Source organism: Centropristis striata, chromosome 20 (genome assembly GCF_030273125.1).
Source record: "Centropristis striata isolate RG_2023a ecotype Rhode Island chromosome 20, C.striata_1.0, whole genome shotgun sequence".
Lineage (NCBI taxonomy): Eukaryota > Metazoa > Chordata > Actinopteri > Perciformes > Serranidae > Centropristis > Centropristis striata.
In genome coordinates this window covers 12,635,464-12,653,679 of record NC_081536.1, presented here as the reverse complement: position 1 = coordinate 12,653,679, position 18,216 = coordinate 12,635,464, and the positions used below count along the sequence as shown (strand labels likewise).

General features: G+C 40.1%; 1 protein-coding gene across 3 annotated transcripts in view; it reads right to left on the bottom strand.

Moving 5' to 3' along the window:
* LOC131993150 (Kv channel-interacting protein 2-like) overlaps positions 1-18,216 on the bottom strand; it is a 104,972-nt gene that overhangs the window by 53,560 nt on the left and 33,196 nt on the right. Inside the window, exon 1 of one of the 3 annotated variants that reach the window (XM_059358910.1) lies at positions 4,202-4,341. The exons of the other annotated variants lie outside the window; for them this stretch is intronic. Within the exon in view, the coding sequence (XP_059214893.1) occupies positions 4,202-4,289 (88 nt within the window). The 5' untranslated portion in view covers positions 4,290-4,341. Of the gene's footprint in view, positions 1-4,201; positions 4,342-18,216 lie in introns of those variants that run through there. 3 annotated transcript variants of the gene reach the window in all.

Here is an 18,216-nt window from a genome sequence, read left to right as displayed (position 1 = left end):
TCAGTAATGTGCGCACACACACATAGACACACACAAACGAGCCATAACCCGAAACAATCAGGCTCCTAAACATTGTATAGGTCCAGGGTGGGAGAGGAGGAAGGCTCTCATTAGTGCTATAATTGACAGGACTAATGATGGACATATACAGAAACACGCTGCAGTATCAGGCTATAGAAGGGGTATACAAACAAGAAAAAATGGTCCTTTTTTTAAACCTGATCTACTGACTTCTTTGCATAGCTTAAACTGCTGAGTTCATGCACAGTTTGACGGCGGAGTAAATTCTGACTCTCCATGCCCGACTTAAATGGCACGTCCCTCAGCACCTTGGCACGGCCAAAAATGCCACAATACTGAAATACCAAACTATGAATGGCCTTGATGAAATCCCCGTGTAGCACAGCCATTACACAGTTCAGCCCTTACTGGCTCCCATCGCTGAAGCAGACATCTCTCTCTCTCTTTCTCCTGCTCTCTCTCTCTCTCTCATTGGTACAGACACACAGGAGCCAGTAGTCATGGTAACTCCATTCTGGGTAAACTTAAGGACGTGTATGTGCATATACACACATACATACACACAATATTGTTAATAAATACTTGATGGAGGGGAGCCGGTGTATGGGGCTTTGAGACTGTGGGAGTTACTGTTGTTAGCTGTCTGAACAGTTGTTAGCTGTCTGTCCAACTCCATAATTTGCCAATGCTTCTATTTCTTCCTCTGACTTTGTAGATGTGTGTGTTTGCATGTGTGTGTGTGTGTGTGTGTGTGTGTGTCCGTGTGTGTGTCCGTGTGTGTGCGTGCGCGCATGAGACCCCCAACAGATGTCCGGAACATCAGTTATTACAATCATTCCCTTTCATTCATTTTAATGGATGCAAATAACCTAATTAGCACAATCAAAGTCGATTCTTTAATCAATTAGATATATTTAAAAGAAAACTACATCTATGCTTCATTGCTGAATGAAACAGAGTAATCAAAGTTTTTTTTCTGTGGCTGGGTAATAGTGTTTTAAATGCTTTGGGACTAAAATTTTTTGTTTGTTTGTTTGTTCTTTGAGGGGTCAATGAATAAGGCAGGGGTTATTCTTTGTTTTTCTTACCATCAATAAACCAGGAAAATCAAAAACCACCAATGAGATAGTGTGTTTGTCGATGCTTTTACAATATCCCAGCGCTATCTGCAGCGCCAAGCCTATTATTTTTTTTAAAAACAAAAGAAAAACTTTAAAGATGGCTAAGGAATACATGGTTTTATATTTTTTTAAAGGCGTAGTACTTTCTTTAAAAAGCTGTTCACTGTAGTTTTTAGCAAATGTCAATGAATCAAGAATGCTGCATTCGCCTGGAACTCTTTTCATCAGTGGTGAAGAATTTACAGCAGCAGGATGCAGTGTGTAGAATTTATTCAAAATAAACTACAGCAAATTGACCCTTCGCCAAGTCCCGCCCCTAAAAGGCAGACTGGCCAGTCACAGCTTAGCATCGACTCTTATGCAATTACTTCAGAATTATTTATTTCCAGGCTGGTTTTATGGATTTCCAGCTAGTAATGGTCAAATGCTGTGCCAGGGGATTATGAGTAGGGATACTCGTTCCTGAGAGGTTGGAAATAAAGTAGATATGTGTTAACTTGGAGCTCACATTAGCAGCACATCATTACTAGCACTTCTATGCCACGATATAGGTACTATATATATTCATGCTGGTTTTGCTTTTTAATGATTGTAACAGTCAATAAACAACCCTAACCCTTTACAGGAAGTCTTGCTCCCGGCTTGGATGCACACTGAGTCAGTTTGATATCCTGGATATATCCTTCAAACTCATACTAGACCTTTCTGTCTGCTTCCCTCTGATACCGCTTTTTGTGTTTCCAGAAATTAGAGAACATATCTTTAGGGAATAAAGTTAGTGATATTATTGGCTCCATGCAAGCTTCAACAGCTTGATGGAGTAGCAGCATCTAAAAACAAAAGGGTCGGGCTTAAAGAAGGGTCAGTTCCTGTGTTGTTGTTTTTTGTAGTTTTTGAACAACAGATGGAGGTCTATGGCTCAGAGAAACAAGCTGTAGTGGGCTTTCACTACAACTTTAAATGAGATTTGTTAACAATACTAAGAAAAATGTAGAATAACATCAGCCTTATAATTTGTTTGAAGCCAACTAATCCTTGAAGGTTTCGATGATTGCTATATATTAGTGTTTATCTTTTCACTTTTGAATCAGATAGTTCGAGTTTTAAATGCTTTTATAAAGATGTTTGTATAACTTTTAAGGCCTTTATACACCAGGGTTTGACAAATAAATAACACAAAAACGCAAACTACTTGCCTGAGAATATTTTGCATCAAAATTACTAGCAGCAATGGGGGTTGCAACTTTGTTCAGTAAAAGTTTCAAAGTGATTCATGCAGGCAGACACTATTGACCAGGAGGTGCATCTGGCAGTCTATTTTATTAAGTTTCCTTTTAGCAAAATGCTCTGAGTGAATTTTTGTTCCCTCTGGTAAACAGTTATTCAGTCTTTATATGCAGGGGCTTTACTGTGAGAGAACTACAGAGTACAAGTACACATAACATGATTGGTTGATGCCCTTATTCTCAGTGCAAGAGCTTGTTCTTTAAATAAAGTTACATCGATTTTAGCTGCATAATCTTCGCAATTCCTTTGTGAAAGTACTCAGGACAAAAACATCAGTTCATATACAGATATTGATTTGCAAACTATTTGCACAAAAATACACTTCTGGTGAGTAAAGACCCTAACGACCAAGGATAATCTGTATCGTAAAACAAATATTCGTTATGGTTTCTTTCCCACATGACAGAAGTGATTATCATACCTAATGTAATTGTTTTGGTGAATATACGGTGTTACTCAAAGGCTATAATGTGTGTCTGTGTGTGCCTCTTTATATATACACACATGTGCAATTGCTGCTTTCAGAGCACGAACATGAAGCTCTGCAGATGTCAAACTCTGAGGAGATAACGAGGAGAAAAGCGGAGGTAGAGATGAGCGGCATGGATGTCAAATCAGCATTCACACACCGCTCTATTGACAAGGTCATCCAAACACTGCTTTATCTCCACCTTCGAGGATCAACTGCTGGGATTCAATTGAACCATCCTACTCTGTTGTGTCTTCCCCAAGGCAATGTGAGCTGCTGCTCAATATCACTCACAAGAAAAAAAAAGAGGAAAATGGGTGTAAAGCTAAGCAGCAGGCTGTCAATAGGCAATGTTATAGGAGGTGTTTCTGGCAAAGGACACTTTATTCAGCCTGCACTAAGCTCAGAAGGACAAAGAGTGTGAGGACATAAAGGAAGTAAGAGCTTTTAAGTATGAAGAAAAGATTTTGATGGCGCTCGTACAACTTTATTCTAATCTCAGCTCACAGCTTAGCAGTTTTAAATTGCGTGTAACTGCACAGGTAGAGCTAGAGAAGAGGATGTGAGTTCATGTCACACTGAGAGATGACTGAAGGGCTGGATAAAAGGCTGTGTGTGTCTTTTCTCCCACTGAGAGTTTCTCAATGGAGGTGGAATGCCACTTTCTTCCAGAGGGCAATGTGTTTGACTGCTAGAGAGAGGAGGAGGAGGAGGAGAGAGAAGGACAGAGCTGTGGGAGGGAGGGAGGAGGAGGGAGTCAAAAGGCAGATAGAAAGAGGGGAAGAGTGAGTTCATTCAACCCCAAACAGCTTTCTAATTCTCCCTGTGCATACTGAACAGTTATTCTACTCTAATACATAGGAAGTGAGCAAAGTGGAGAAAAATATATGCCCACAAGCATACACACAGACTTACATGTTCATACAGATTGTGTAAATATCATGCAGGGAATTATCTTTTAGCTGTTTGATGTCTACGCTTTGTATGGTCTCTCTGTCTGGAGATGAAACAAAGCACTCAAACGTACTGTATACACACACACACACACACACACACACTACAAGTCCACTCACGCTCTTTGAAAAAATATGCTTGTTTTGGATCTATGCAAATAAAGCGTGCATCTGCTCTCCCATCATTCAAGTAGAAAACAAACTGTCACACACACTTAGCTGATGGATCCGCAACAGAAGCATCAGCTCTGCTAAATACACAACAAACTCCAGTGAAGACTTCCACTTGTTCTCGTGGAAGACCTCACAGACCCAAAAGCTGTGTGGAAGTGGAAGTTTTGGGTGCCTACCTTGGGTGAGCGTTCCCATAAGGAAGTGGTAGAAATAGCGAGCCACCTTGGTGAGCTGCCTCTTGCACCTTTTCCTGCACTGGCTCATCTTGGTGCAGCTGTGGTGGAGGTGGAGGTGATAATGATAGTGATGCCGGCTATAGTCTGCCGAAGGAGAAGCAAGCTCTCAAGGTAGGAGCAGAGCAGTGTGAGTGTATGTGTGTGTGTGTGTGTGTGTGTGTGTAGGTGTGTGTATATGGAAGCTGCTGCCTCTTTTCTCCTCCTCACTCACCCCTTCTCTTTCCTCGCTCTGTCGTCCTCCCCCCACTCTCGCTTTCTCTCCGCTCTTCTCTCCACCTGTAGGGCGCTGGCTGTCAATCAGCCAGCAGCTCTGCCTCCTCCTCCTCCTCACGTTCTGAGAAGCCCCGTTCTGGCCTCTCATTGGCTGGGAGCGGAGTGTGGCGGAAAATTACGGACCGGCGCACATGCGAGAGTGCGTGTGTGTGTGTTTCTGTGTATGTGTGTGAGCAGTAATACTCCGAGGAGGCTGGCTTGAGTGGCAGGTGGTGGTTTTTCTCTTGCTGCACACTCCACACATCTTGTTGATGTTTTTTTTTCTATTTTTCCTCCACTCATGGCTCATAAAGAAGACAGCCTCTGAGCATGTGTGTGTGTTTGCGTGTGTGAGCCAGCGGGAGGTTGAGTAAAGTGACAGAAGAAACAAAGCAAACCCATTAATTAGCATCACACACCGTCCTTCTCCTTCTGTCTGTCTGTCTGTCTGTCGCTCGCTCATTAATGGTTTTCATAACAGCGAGGAAAAGGATGAAGAGGAGGTGAAGCGCAGGAGCAAAAAGGAAAAGTGAAGGTACACGAAGAGACAGATAGGGAGGATTTGGAGATGGGGCAAAAAAGGGGGAATGCATAATTCATATCCTTCCCTCCTTTCGCCGGTGTGGTAAAATTTAAAGAGAGGAAAAAAGGTTGACAGGAGAGAGAGAGGAAGAGATTGTTGGACAAATACCAGCCCTCACCAGAAGCTGATGAACGGATTATTATCTGCCAGCAGAGAGCTAAGGAAGATTTTAAATCCTGTGTGGCATTGAGAAAAGGTATTTATGTAAAGCCTTCCGTCTCCATCCTTCTCATTCTTGTCTCCGCTCACTCATTGTGAAAGCTTGTAGAGTCACTAAACAAGGAAACACACTCACCTTGTTTTCCCTGTTGACACGTTTTATTGTTTCTCCCTCCACTTCTCCCACATTACCCTACTAAACTGCTGCCACTCCACCTTTATCCTCTCTCCTTCTCCCTGATGCTGAATTAAAAGTGATTACCGTTACCACAGCAACCCAAGACTCCATGGATTTTTGTGAGTGGCACAAAAACACACGCTTACATCCACGTACACACCTGTGTGTTCCTTAGGTCAGAGAGAAAATCAATCAGACGTCAGGCAGATGCTTCCTCTAAGCATTCTTGTTCTCTTTCTGCAGGCTCTGAGCTCTCATTCTCATTTAGAAGTCAAACAGTGAGGTCAAAGCACAGGTGAGGGGTTTGACAGCGAGCTGTTCTGGACTCTTAAGAGTCGATGCAACGCTGTCAGACAGAGTAAAGAGCCCTGACATAACCAAGCAACACAGCAGGATGCTGAGCATGTGGGAAAGCAGAAGGAAAAAGATTTTTTTCTGACACAAAATTAAAGATCGTATAAGGGATTGCTTACTAATTATCGATGTTGACTCCTGGCTCTCCCCGGGATCTCCAATGATTCAGTCAAGCATTCATTCCCCTACTTTTAATTGTGAATGCAGGGTTTTGCACATGCCTATGGTGCCAAGTACAAGTACAGATGTACAAGTATACCCTACCTAGAATAGTTTATTTGCCAGTGACTCCCAAAAGGAGATAATAATAAATAATAAAATACATTTGATTTTTATAGCGATTTTAAAAGGTACTCAAAGTCGCTTAACGTAACAAAGTTGAGACACACAAACACAAAATGCTGAAAAAACCCAAAACAGAGATGAGAGATTATGAGATATTTGACAAAATTCTACAGATGATGTAGTATCTAACAAGGTTACATAATAATGTTGTTGTTGCTTCCCCGTTTGCCCCTGTCATAATCATTATGGCCGCTAGAAGTTACCATTCATTATCCTTAACTGCACTCAGGTTGCGGGGGGCTGGAGCCGATCCCAGCTGACATTGGGCTGCTTACACCCTGGCCAGACTATCGCAGGGCTGACATATAGATACATATATAGATTATATATAGATATATAGATAGATTCACACCTACGGGCAATTTAGAATCACCAATTAAACCTAAGTGCATGTTTTTAGACTGCCGGAGCACCCGGTGAGAACCCATGCTGACATGGGGAGAACATGCAAACTTCACAGGTCCATAAATTTAAATATGAATAAGCTTTCACAGATGATATATACAGGAGGGTGGTTTAGTGAGGCACTGAAGACTGAAAAAGTTAGCGATTAGCATGTGGAGAATTAAGCAGCTAAAGAGCCAAATATTCACCTTAGAAGTTGGTGTAGAACAAAAACGGAGCTAAAACAGAATATTGGATTACATTTGTCAAATGGACACATGAAATAGTACAATAAATGAATGGTAATGTTAATCTATATATGTTTGATGTATAAAAATACAATTGTTTACTAACAAGTTTGCCATTTCATCATCAGTATATATAGATTTAATAGGTTGCAATTCCAGTGAAAATTAGTGAAAGATAATATTGAACCCATCTCAGAGCACTACATTAGTTTGCAGTAACATAACTTTAGTGGCCTCTCACATCTGTTGGCATTGGTTGTTTTTAAAGAACTTTTGGGTAAGGCCCCCATGTTGCAACACAATGGTGAACCAATTAAGACAGCTCACAGTCAAGCTCACAGAAGCACAGACACTACAGGTACATTTGTGTTGACACTGGTGGGCAAGTAGAGCAGACAGCAGTCAGACGAGCTCGTCTGCTGCCTGCAGGCCCAGTTTTCATCATCCTGCCAAGTATGCTCTGACTCTTGACAACATGTTATAAAATACTGAGTAATCTATACTGTATTCCTCCATTCTAGTAGCAGATATAAGATATTAGAAATGCCCTGTGGTGAAGAAGAAATAACAACAACAACAACAACACAAATTCTACATTAGCAAGTGCTGAGCACATTCACAGCCAGACTAATTCCCATATATCAAGTTGAAAAACAGCACAGTGTTCTCATAAAAGTGAGAAACATAATCTTTAGAAAGTTTATAGCAGGATTAGAGGCAATCGATGAATACTCATCTCTTTGTTCTGGCTTTAATTCAGCCGGCAGGCTTTTGTAGAGAAATGTGAGTGAAGCAAACAAACTTATTTCAACAATGTTCACACACACACACACACACACACACACACACACACACACAAAACACAACCAAACTTTCATGCACACAGCTCGTCTCTCTAAGCCTATGAATAATAGAGAGCTGGAGTCACATTGTAGTTTTAGAAAGACAGCACACAGAGGCACACATACACACCCACAAATAAGTTCATACACGTACTGAGCTGAAGAAGAACTAAGGCAATAGACTTGTGATCAGTGTAGCATGAAGGATTACAGCCCAGCAGTGCTGGATGTAACAACACACCGTCTCCTGCCACACACACACATATGTGCACACACAAGGGATTAGGGTGTATGATCTGATGGTGAAAGGTTAAAGTTTAAAGTTTAATACCGGCTGCTGTGCGCTTAGGAGATGATAGAAAGGAAGAAAAACAGGCTGATCAACATTTATATGTCTGGAATTTAAAGGAAGGCCTGTATAGAACATAAAGGAAAGGAAACAGAATAAAACATTACTGCACAAATTGAAATGCTAAAACATAAAAGATGTCAAGAGAAATAAACATTAAGGATTCTCTCAGCTGATCTTTGTTTGACTGTGAATCAGTAAGACAGTCAGACAGTCATGAAGACACTGGATCTTTTCATGCCCTGAGCACATTTTACATCATGTCTGATACTTTTGAAAGAAAAAAAACACTCTTTTTTTCAAATTCAAGCATGTGTTTCCGCCCCTACTCACAACAGGAAACTGTCATGCTGTGACACTGTTTTTGCTCTTTAAAATCTGCGATATAGTTTTTATTCACAGTTTATGTAGTTACTGTTCACACACAATGCCTAAAACTAAACATTATGTCTGAAAAACATATCATTGCTGTCTGAGCAGCGCTGTATGACAAAGCAGGGCGGCTCTGAAACCACAGGTTGGGAGCTATTCATGGACTTTACCAGTACACAGTGATCATAGATGTTGCTGCTGTTGGATGAAATCAGCGAGGTTTGACATGGCAAGTCAAGTTCATGACATGCTTGTGGTTCAAGTAATAATTTGTCAGCTCAGAATTGAAAAGAAAAATAGATGTTGCCATGTTTCCTTTTTTTAAATGATCAATTAATTTGTGCTTTTTACATTTTGACACCATGTAAGGAAAAAAAAAGAACCCTGCTTTGTCACTCACTACAAATTATGCTGCTGGTAGCAACTTGTCAAACACCAAGTAGGCTCTCCCTAAAGCGTACCCTGCTTTATCATCTGTTTTACTCTGAATGGGACTATCACTTACATCATGATGTATTGAAGAAGACTTGAAACTAGCGGTTGAGACTGTAAACTCATTATAAAAAGGTTGATAAATCAAGTAAGAAGTTGGATATGTGTCTTCTTTTTCTATACAATCTGTCTTGTTATGGCAACCAGGAGTCGCCCCCTGCTGGCCATTAGAGAGAAGGCATTTCTGCATTGGCTTCACTCTTCAGACCTGGAGGATGACACTAAAGTAATTTTACCTTCTCTCAGAATATAAACTGTCACTCAGGGACCTGTCTTCCTACCCGAAAGCTAACATATTCAACACCAACCTCTTTTACCTCCAGCCCTGACACTGTGGGAGAGGTAGAGCATGTCAGATCCTTTGCAGATATCTGACAGGTTTACAGAGGATGTAGAGAAACTCGTCTGCAACACTGAGGTGGCATCAGTTGAGCCAACCAGACAGACAAACTGAAATAGTAAGAAGCAGCGGTAAAGTGACACAGTGTCAGGATTAGCTGACTGGTACCCAGCAGGAAGATGAGGCTTTCCAACAGGGGGTATGACGGAGGTGATTAGAGGGAGGGGTGTGGCTTCTTCGTAATGAGAGATCCGCATGTGTTGTTGTTGTTGTTTTAGACACTGTGACACATGTCCAGGATATGTGCCAAGACTCAGCCGCCTGTGGTATAAATGTGTGTGTGTGTGTGTGTGTGTGTGTGTGTGTGTGTGTGTGTGCTTTTTCAAGTGTTTCCGTCCAGGAGTCTGAGTCACTACCACCAAGATGTCCAGTGTGTGAACCTACAGCAGAGCCAAATTCAGGCTGCAGTCCATTAACGCGTATTACCAAGAAACACAACACAAACAAAGAAGATAAAAGCTCACACGGCAGGCCCTTTTAGCACCAATTATCAATTGACAAAACCTTTTGTATTTAGTGTTGCTGTATTAATTGAGACTTCAATCAAATCCCAGCAGCTCTTAATTGAATTCACGCAAGGACTAAAAATAGTGGCAGTCTCAAAATGTCAGTGATCAGAAAACAGAAAAATGGACAGACAGTGAAGCGGGAGGGAAAAAGCGACACGCTGGCAGTTGGAGAGAGGTCAAACAAAAAGACAAAAAGAAAGATTAAGAAGTAGACTTGCTGCACCATTGACCCTACGGTGAAGCTCCAGATCTGCAGGCTGTCTGAGCGATTGGATCCATCATTAGGATGGAGACCCAGGAGGCCTAAGACCTGCCCTGATCATGAAGTGACTGTCAGAAGCATCATCAAGCACACTGGAAATCTGGGGCTTTTTTAGCAGGTCAACAGGAGGATCAATCTGTCTGATTGACCTCACCTGCTTCCCTGTGTCTAAACCGAGGTTTGTAATGAATGAGAGCCAGATGCAGAGAAGAAAAATGTCATGAAAGATCAAGTTTGTGTGTCTGTGTGTTTTACGAGGGACAACATACTGATTTCCACAGATTTGGAATCAGAGCAGCAGTCTGTGCAGGCTGCCATATGAGCACAAAGGCACACAGGAATGTTGGAGGGCAGATGTGACACTGACACTCTACTCAAGTATCTGGCAAAGACACACGCACACACACAGATTTGTTTTTAACACTATTTATGTGGCAGGCAAATGCACCAGCTGGTGAAACCCACTCAACACTCTATTCACTGGGAACACGTGACTTTGGAGGGAAGGAGAGGAAAAAGGGAGGAGAAAGAGGGAGGAGCAGGGAAGAGGCACAGGTGGAAGCACTCTGCTTCGGGGATGTGCAGTTAAGCCTTAAAGCTGGGGTTGGCAGTTTTTTTTTATTTTATTTCAGCATATTGTATTTAAGTGGTCTGAGAGAAAACTAGATTCCTGCACTTCCTCTTTATAAAATCTAGCCTTTGACAGGATATTCTGGCTAATCACAGGTCTGTTTGAGAGGTGCTCAAAATGTGGAATCCATCAAAAAAAAAAAGGAAAAGAGACTGAACAAAAATATTCTAAAAGAGAGTCTGACAATAAATACAAGCATTTCAAAGTTGTAGAGAAAATATTTCGAACCATAGCCAAAAGACTCAAAGCTGCGTCTAATTACATTTCGTATTTATGTAGCTATCTAGAGCTTCGAATCAAAGGAGGCTTTGTCATCTCAAAGGGCTTTACATGCCAACAATCTGGCATAGGAAACATGACAATATTTCTCAAAAAAGCTCAGCTATATAATGTCATGAAAATCACAATCACGATCCAGATGAAGCACATGCACCTACCTGCGCACATGCAGGATTTTTTTGAAATTCTGACTTTCTTATTCCTTTTCCAGAAAACTTCTGACCCCAGCAAACAAAGTTATGGCTAAGCTAAGAGAGACATTCTGGGCCCTACAACCTCTCACTAGCCACTCCTGCTCCATCTGCTTATCTGCATGGAGGGTTTAACCCCTTAAGGGCACCAGTGCTGTCTTGAGCCATATTTGCATTGACATGGAAATGCCTGTTCCATCATTATGTTAATAGTATGTTGCAAAGGCCCTGCGGTGATGCATGTACTGTGTATCAAAGTTCAAATGTGTTGACCACAGGCGCTGACCTCTGTGAGCTCAGCCACTGGCTTCAAGCTGCTGCTTGTGCTGGATTAAAGACGGAGGCCATATTCTGATTCTATCCAATGACAAATCAGCATCACATTACGATCAAACTAAAAGCATTTGCTGCTTCTGTTAACCATGTTGACTTTGTAGGCTGTAGTTTTTGATAATCGGGTGATCAAAACTGACTGTAATACATTGTAAACCTTGCAAATAGCTAAAAGCTAATGCTAAGTATTGCAAACTGCCATTTGCTCTGTGCATGATGCTGTGCAGGAGGGGGAGTCTGGGCAGCTTATTTCTTGGCAAACTGACAGAACAAGAGCTTAATTTCACGTCATTGTAGGACTTAATATTTATTTTCTGCCCTTCACCATGAGCACAGATGATACAACATCATTAATTTTATAATATAAAGTTTGATTTGACATAATTTTGGTCATGCACATAAACCGTTAAACACTACCTTTTTATAATGGCTTCTGGCATCGATCACAGAATATAAATTAGTCCCAAACCTAATATAATTGATTTTTTTTTTTTTATATGAATGCATCATTTAATTCAAACAAACATGACATGCATATTGTCCCAGGGATGTTGCACATTTACGGTTAAACAGAACATAATGTGGGGTGACTAAACAGCTGAATGAGGAAAGCAATCATCCATATCCATGGTGATGGACGTTTTATGCTTATGGAGTGTGGCGAGTGCATCCTACAATTTACCTGTTTATTTTACCCTCCCCTTTAATGTGCCGTGAGGGCTCTCCACAGCTGAAAGTAAGACTTACTGTGTTATGACACTCCATAGTTAAGCACAAGCTGGTAGGGATCATTTGGATAAGCACAAGCTTTAACCTGTAATTGAAAGTTTAGACAGACTGAGGGAAAGTGGGTACAGCAGAAAAAGGAAATTGCAGCATCTCCTCTCAAATTAACTCCTGCAAACTCTCAAACATCACACAGTTTTGATTCGAGTACTTTGAGTTTGAGTTGATGATACATTTTAGTGCAGTGCTGTTTGACTCTGTGTGATACAAAAAAAATCATAAGCTTTTCTTTTCATAAATGTTTCCTCAGCATCATCATACTGTAGGGCCTTAATAGTTGTATGTTGAGACTTTCACTCGAAGCATTCTTACGGTTCAACAGGCACAACACGTTATGTAATGTCAAAAATGGAGCTTGTGTCATATAATGCAGTGGTATACTACTAATATACTAATACAGCCATTAGTTTACAAAGTACCTGAAATTGGCTCCATATTGACAAAATACAACAATACAATCCTCAACCATGTATGTGGCAGTGATTAAAAAAAATCAATTAATTGAATAGTATAATATGGTTTGAATGAGCATATCTGCATAATGAGTAGTTTTCATTAAGCAGATGTTGCAGGTAATACTTCTGTACTTTTATTTATAGGAACAATTTTGAAATCAGGCGTTTTACTTGAAATATTATTTTCAGTGGTTTCTACTTTTACTAAAAAATGACATGTTCTGCTCATTTTCAGGTTCATGCTTGAATTTAGGGTTTCTACTCGAACATATTTACATTCTTTAACAATAAAAAAACCTGCCTGGGTTTTCTGAGTGATCAGTTTCATTTTTTTAAGATATTTCCTGATCCTATTATTACTCCTCCACAAGTAGACAGTAATACAGAAGAGTTATTCCATGGACTTATTCCATGGTTGGAGTAGCCATATATAGATATTTGATTAACACAACCAAGACATGAATTAGCAAGGTAAGCAAATAAAAATAAGAAACTTAAAATGAAGAGAGAGCCCCTATCCATGTCTGTGCCTTGTTAATATTTAACAGCAGCACACTGACCACCGTCAGACTTTAAATGAGATGGTGACTATTCTTTATCAAACACAACACTGTAGCCATTGGCTGTCCAGCAGTGCACACACACCAAACACTAGAACATGAGCTCCATGACACTGCTGCCATCTGCAGGCTAAAACCTGCAGAGCCACAACTTCAGGAGCAGTGATCTGCCCAGAGGGCAAACAGACGGACTGAGAGAAGAAACATTCAACCTTCAAACATACACACATATACACACATCAATTTCTGACTTTAACAAAGACCAAAGAGGAAGAGGAGATATTAATGAAGCTGAAACACAAAGTAACTAATGATGCATGGCTCCTCCAGCTGGGAGACAAATATGACTATAGCAGGCTTCAATCTGAATACTAATGAATATTCATTAAAAGCTGTTCTAAAGATAAGAAATATGGATTGTAAAATAATTATTTGTGCATATGTGTATGAGCAAATGATCAAAGGATTTATAAAAAAGATATATATATATTTAGCTTCCATATTTAGCAATGTGGTTTCTTTGACACTGGTACTGTCACAGATTTGGGGGGGGGGGACATTCAGATATAATACATTTGAGCTGAATGGAAATAGGCCTTTTTCTATGTGGATTTTGTATCGATATGACTCTGCAAAGGTGTTCAGAATATTGAGTATTATATAAAATTTTTATATACAATTTACAACATTTTAATCCATTCTATAAATGAAAACTGAGGTAAAAAATAATAACAAATAGAATAAATAGGTAAATAAACATCAGTACTGTGTGAAAAAAAATATAAATTGCTGACTATTTAAATAAAGAATTAATCAAAATCATAAACCTCTATAACACCATGTCTAAATTACCCTAAGCATTGTTTTCTGTATCTTATGTTCTGTAAAAAATGTTTTCAAATCGGTACAAAACATGTACGTTAACAGTCGGGCTCTATTAGCTTAAATGAGTCACATGTCAAGAATATGACAAAATACTGTTTCCAATAAGCAACACTATCCATTTACTGATATACTCCTGTTAGCTTGGAAACAAATACATACAGTACATTTTATGCTTTGAAACACAAAGAAACACAAATCTGAAGAACAAAATGTATCTGATTTGAGAACACAAATTGAGTTACACAGTTCTGGCTACAGAACATACAATACCTTACTGTTTATATACATAGAGGGGGAAAAAACTATTAAAAACATCTGGCAGTTTGTGGAAAATAGCTGAGTGAACAAAAAGTCAAGCTCATAGAACTCTGCCAGGCAGTAATTTGATTATATGTGAATGTAAAGTTTGTTATAGCTTGCAATTATTCTTTGATTCTACTTTTATCAGTCATTAATTATTTACACAAATTATTTATTTTTCACAAACCATTTTATAGACATATCATATTTGAGACCCATGCTTGGCCTATCTATAATATTTTTCATCATTTATTTTTGTATGTATTATATATCTATTAACATTATTGCTTATTATTGAAAATAATCAGAATTTACATTAATTTAGCTTATGTATGTATGTATGTATGTATGTATGTATCCATGTATGTATGTATGTATGTATGTATGTATACATCTCTTAATATGTGTAAATGTTCCAATAAAATGTTTAAGAAAAAAGCTACATTAAACCAGTAAAGGGAACATACATGAGGGTGCAACCGGTATATTCTCTATCTTGTGAGGGGTTTTGCCTGAAAAAAAAAAAATAGAGAGCCTCTGTACCAAACAGTGTAGACCAGTAGAGGGCAGATACAGACCAGTAAAACCACACAGTAAGGTCGAAAAAAAAATATTCCATACAGACCCATTACTTCCCCTCTTAGTAAGTAATAAACGTTTTTTCCCCATATGTCATTATATGGAACTTACAATGCCCCAGAGGCAAACCAGATTCAGAAGAAAGCGGAGAAATGCACATTAAATTTTACATTCCAATATCATACATTATACATTTCACCAATGCATTAGCTCAACTCTGAAAAAGTAAAGTTGAAGAAAGCCTGGCACCAATTCCAAATTAATATTTAAGCATATAGATAAAGCCGTCTTATATCTTGGTAATGACTTCAGACAAATCTTAGCAATGCAATTATTTGGGCTGACTTCGTTAGATTAATGCCTGGCACCAGTTTACGCCTGTCTGCTTTTATATACAGTTAATTATCTCGTCTGCAGGAAAAATATGGCAACAGTGTAATTGAACCATTAGAAGACAGAGTTGGAGGGTAAATGTAGAGTTATTTAGTGGTCTGTATCGGCCCCACAGCCGGGTTGCTTTAGATTTAAGGATCAGATTTGTGTTTGCTCTGGGCATCAGAGTTATCCGTCAATCTGTATCAGTTCAGCGTTGTCATGGTGAAAAAGAGCTGAAAGGTCATGAGAGGACAGAGTGAGGCGTTCATAGCAGGAAGAGGAATGAGAGGATATACTATACACTCAACAGCCACTTTCATGTTCACATCATGTACACCTCTTCAACTGCTTGTTAATGCAAATATCTAATCAGCCAATCACATGGCAGCAACTCAATGCATTTAGGCATGTAGACATGGTAAAGACGAGTTCAAACCGAGCATCAGAATGGGAAAGAAAGGTGATTTATTGACTTTGAACGTAGCATGGTTGTTGGTGCCGGACAGGCTGGTCTGAGTATTTCACAAACTAATGGAATTTCACACACAACTATCTCTAGGGTTTACAGAAAATGGTCAGAAAAAGAGAAAATATCCAGTGAGCAGCAGTTCTCTGGGCCAAAATGCCTTATTGTTGCCAGAGGTCAGAGGAGAATGGCCAGAATAACCCACTCATTTCAATTAAGGTATGTAGAAGACCACCTCTGATAGCACAACAACCTTGAAGTAGATGGGCTACAGCAGCAGAAGCCCACTCCGGCCACTTTAGTGAGTATAGAATATGAGATGGGAATAAAAACTTGTCGCACCTCTAAAAATTTGACTTAAGCCACGACTCTCTTCCACTCTACATTAAAACTATACACTCTCTCATCTCCTGTTCTAAGCTGTTATACCCTGTGGGAGCTCCTTATGTATTCCTTTGGATAAAGCCAGGGATGAAGCTGCTGCCGTATGGAGGATGAAGACGGAAAAGAGCACAGACCCAAGGGAGACAAGACTGACAAATAAACAGCGAGAGATAAGCAGGAGGGATGGATCACTGGGCCATGAGGTCGACAAATAACCCACAGGGGAGATGCTGTGGCTTTCACGTATTTTTTTATTATCAACAAGCAGCAAAGCCAGGTGACTCTGATGTTAGAGAAGAGTAGCACCGAATCACACGCTGCTACCTGCACCTCCTTGAAGGCATCAAACACTCAGCGAGTGACAAAAGGTCTCTGATATTCCTTAAGTACCTGTGTCGACGTGAACTCTTGCCATCACCTCTCCTTTGCTACATCCTGCTCCACTCCTGTTTTACATGTTATCATCTAACACAGGCACTCTGTATTTCCTCTGAAGCTTGTGTCTCTCTTCCTCTCGCTGTCACACCCAACCCTCTTGGCTGCTTGACTGCTGTTCTCCCCCCTCCCTGCTCTCTCTCGCTGCTGTCTGAAGGCAGGCAGCAGGTGTTTTGTGACTCGAAGATCAGAGAGCCTCCGAGAGACGGAGCCCCTCTGAGCCAGGCTGCCTGTGTAGGAGGAGGAGAGAAAATCTACGCTTCCATTTTCAGAGTCTGTCTTCTTCTGTGCTACAGGAGAGAGCGCTTATCCCACCCCCGGACCACAATCGCACCAGTTCAATACCAGTGTGTGTCTTATCTATGTTATATGTTCACATAAGTATGTCCCCTGAAGGCTGAGTGAGGAGCCTTTTTATTAAGAGGCATGTGAGCTGCGGAGCTGAGGCGTCACTAGGGAGAGAGGCAGTGTGGGTGCACATATGCACGGACTAATAAGGCAAACAAGGAGGAGAAGAGAAATAGAAACTATTTTTCTTTAGTTCCATTCTGTGCATGAAACATGCAGATGTTACACTAAAATACACTATGACTTTGCACTGATTAAATCAAACCCTTTTGAGGTAACCCAATTTCAAAGCACCCCACTCTCTGACCTAAAACTAGTTTCAGTGATGCTGACTCAAACACTCCACTACCGCTCTCTCCTCTCGTTCTCTTCTACTCAGAGTAGTTTTGTGAATTATACTTCATTAGCCTACATGTAGCTGCAGAGATGATTCCTGTGTTAAAGCCAGAACTACACGTCTTCTTCCCTGTTCCTCTTTCTCTCTCACTCTCACCTTACTACTGCAAATCGCCAATTTAAAGAGCACCCTGGGGGTCAAGATTTTGATTCTAAGAAGAAAATCAATTGAAATGAGCTTCAACTTCGACCATCAAATTCAAAAGCAGGATGATGATGATGAGTTTTATAGGGTAGGTCGAGGTCGGCTGGCACACTTTCTGCCATATTTCCTTGCCATACAGTTCCCAACGTCTTCTGACATGGTTCTGTCAGGTTATATTTTACCTTCCTTGAGTATGTATTCTAAATATAAAAACATTCATGCAAACAGCATCGCTTCCAACATGTGGGTGGATGACTAAAAATATGGAGTGCAACATTTATTTCAGGATGACATAATTCTCCTTCTGAAAACATCTTGCCTGGCCTCCTCTGACTTGTTTCTATGTTTGCTCTGTTTGTTGTTTTAGGAATTGAACTGACACACAGCAAATGGTTCTTAACAACCATATGTATGGTTTATAAAAACAAAAAAAAGGAAAAGAAAAATTCTACATCAGCAGAAGGAAACTTTGTTAATGACCATATTAAAGACACTTCCATGGCAAAATGGGAAAATCGAATCAAATGTTTTTATATAACATGTGTGCTGAACAAGTTAATGTACTTAACAAGCTCGTTTCTGGTTCTTCAATTCATGGAGCTGCACGTTTCATTGTGGTTTTATATAATTTGAATAAAGTACCACTGAACCATTGGTCAGGCTAAATGATAAAGTTGA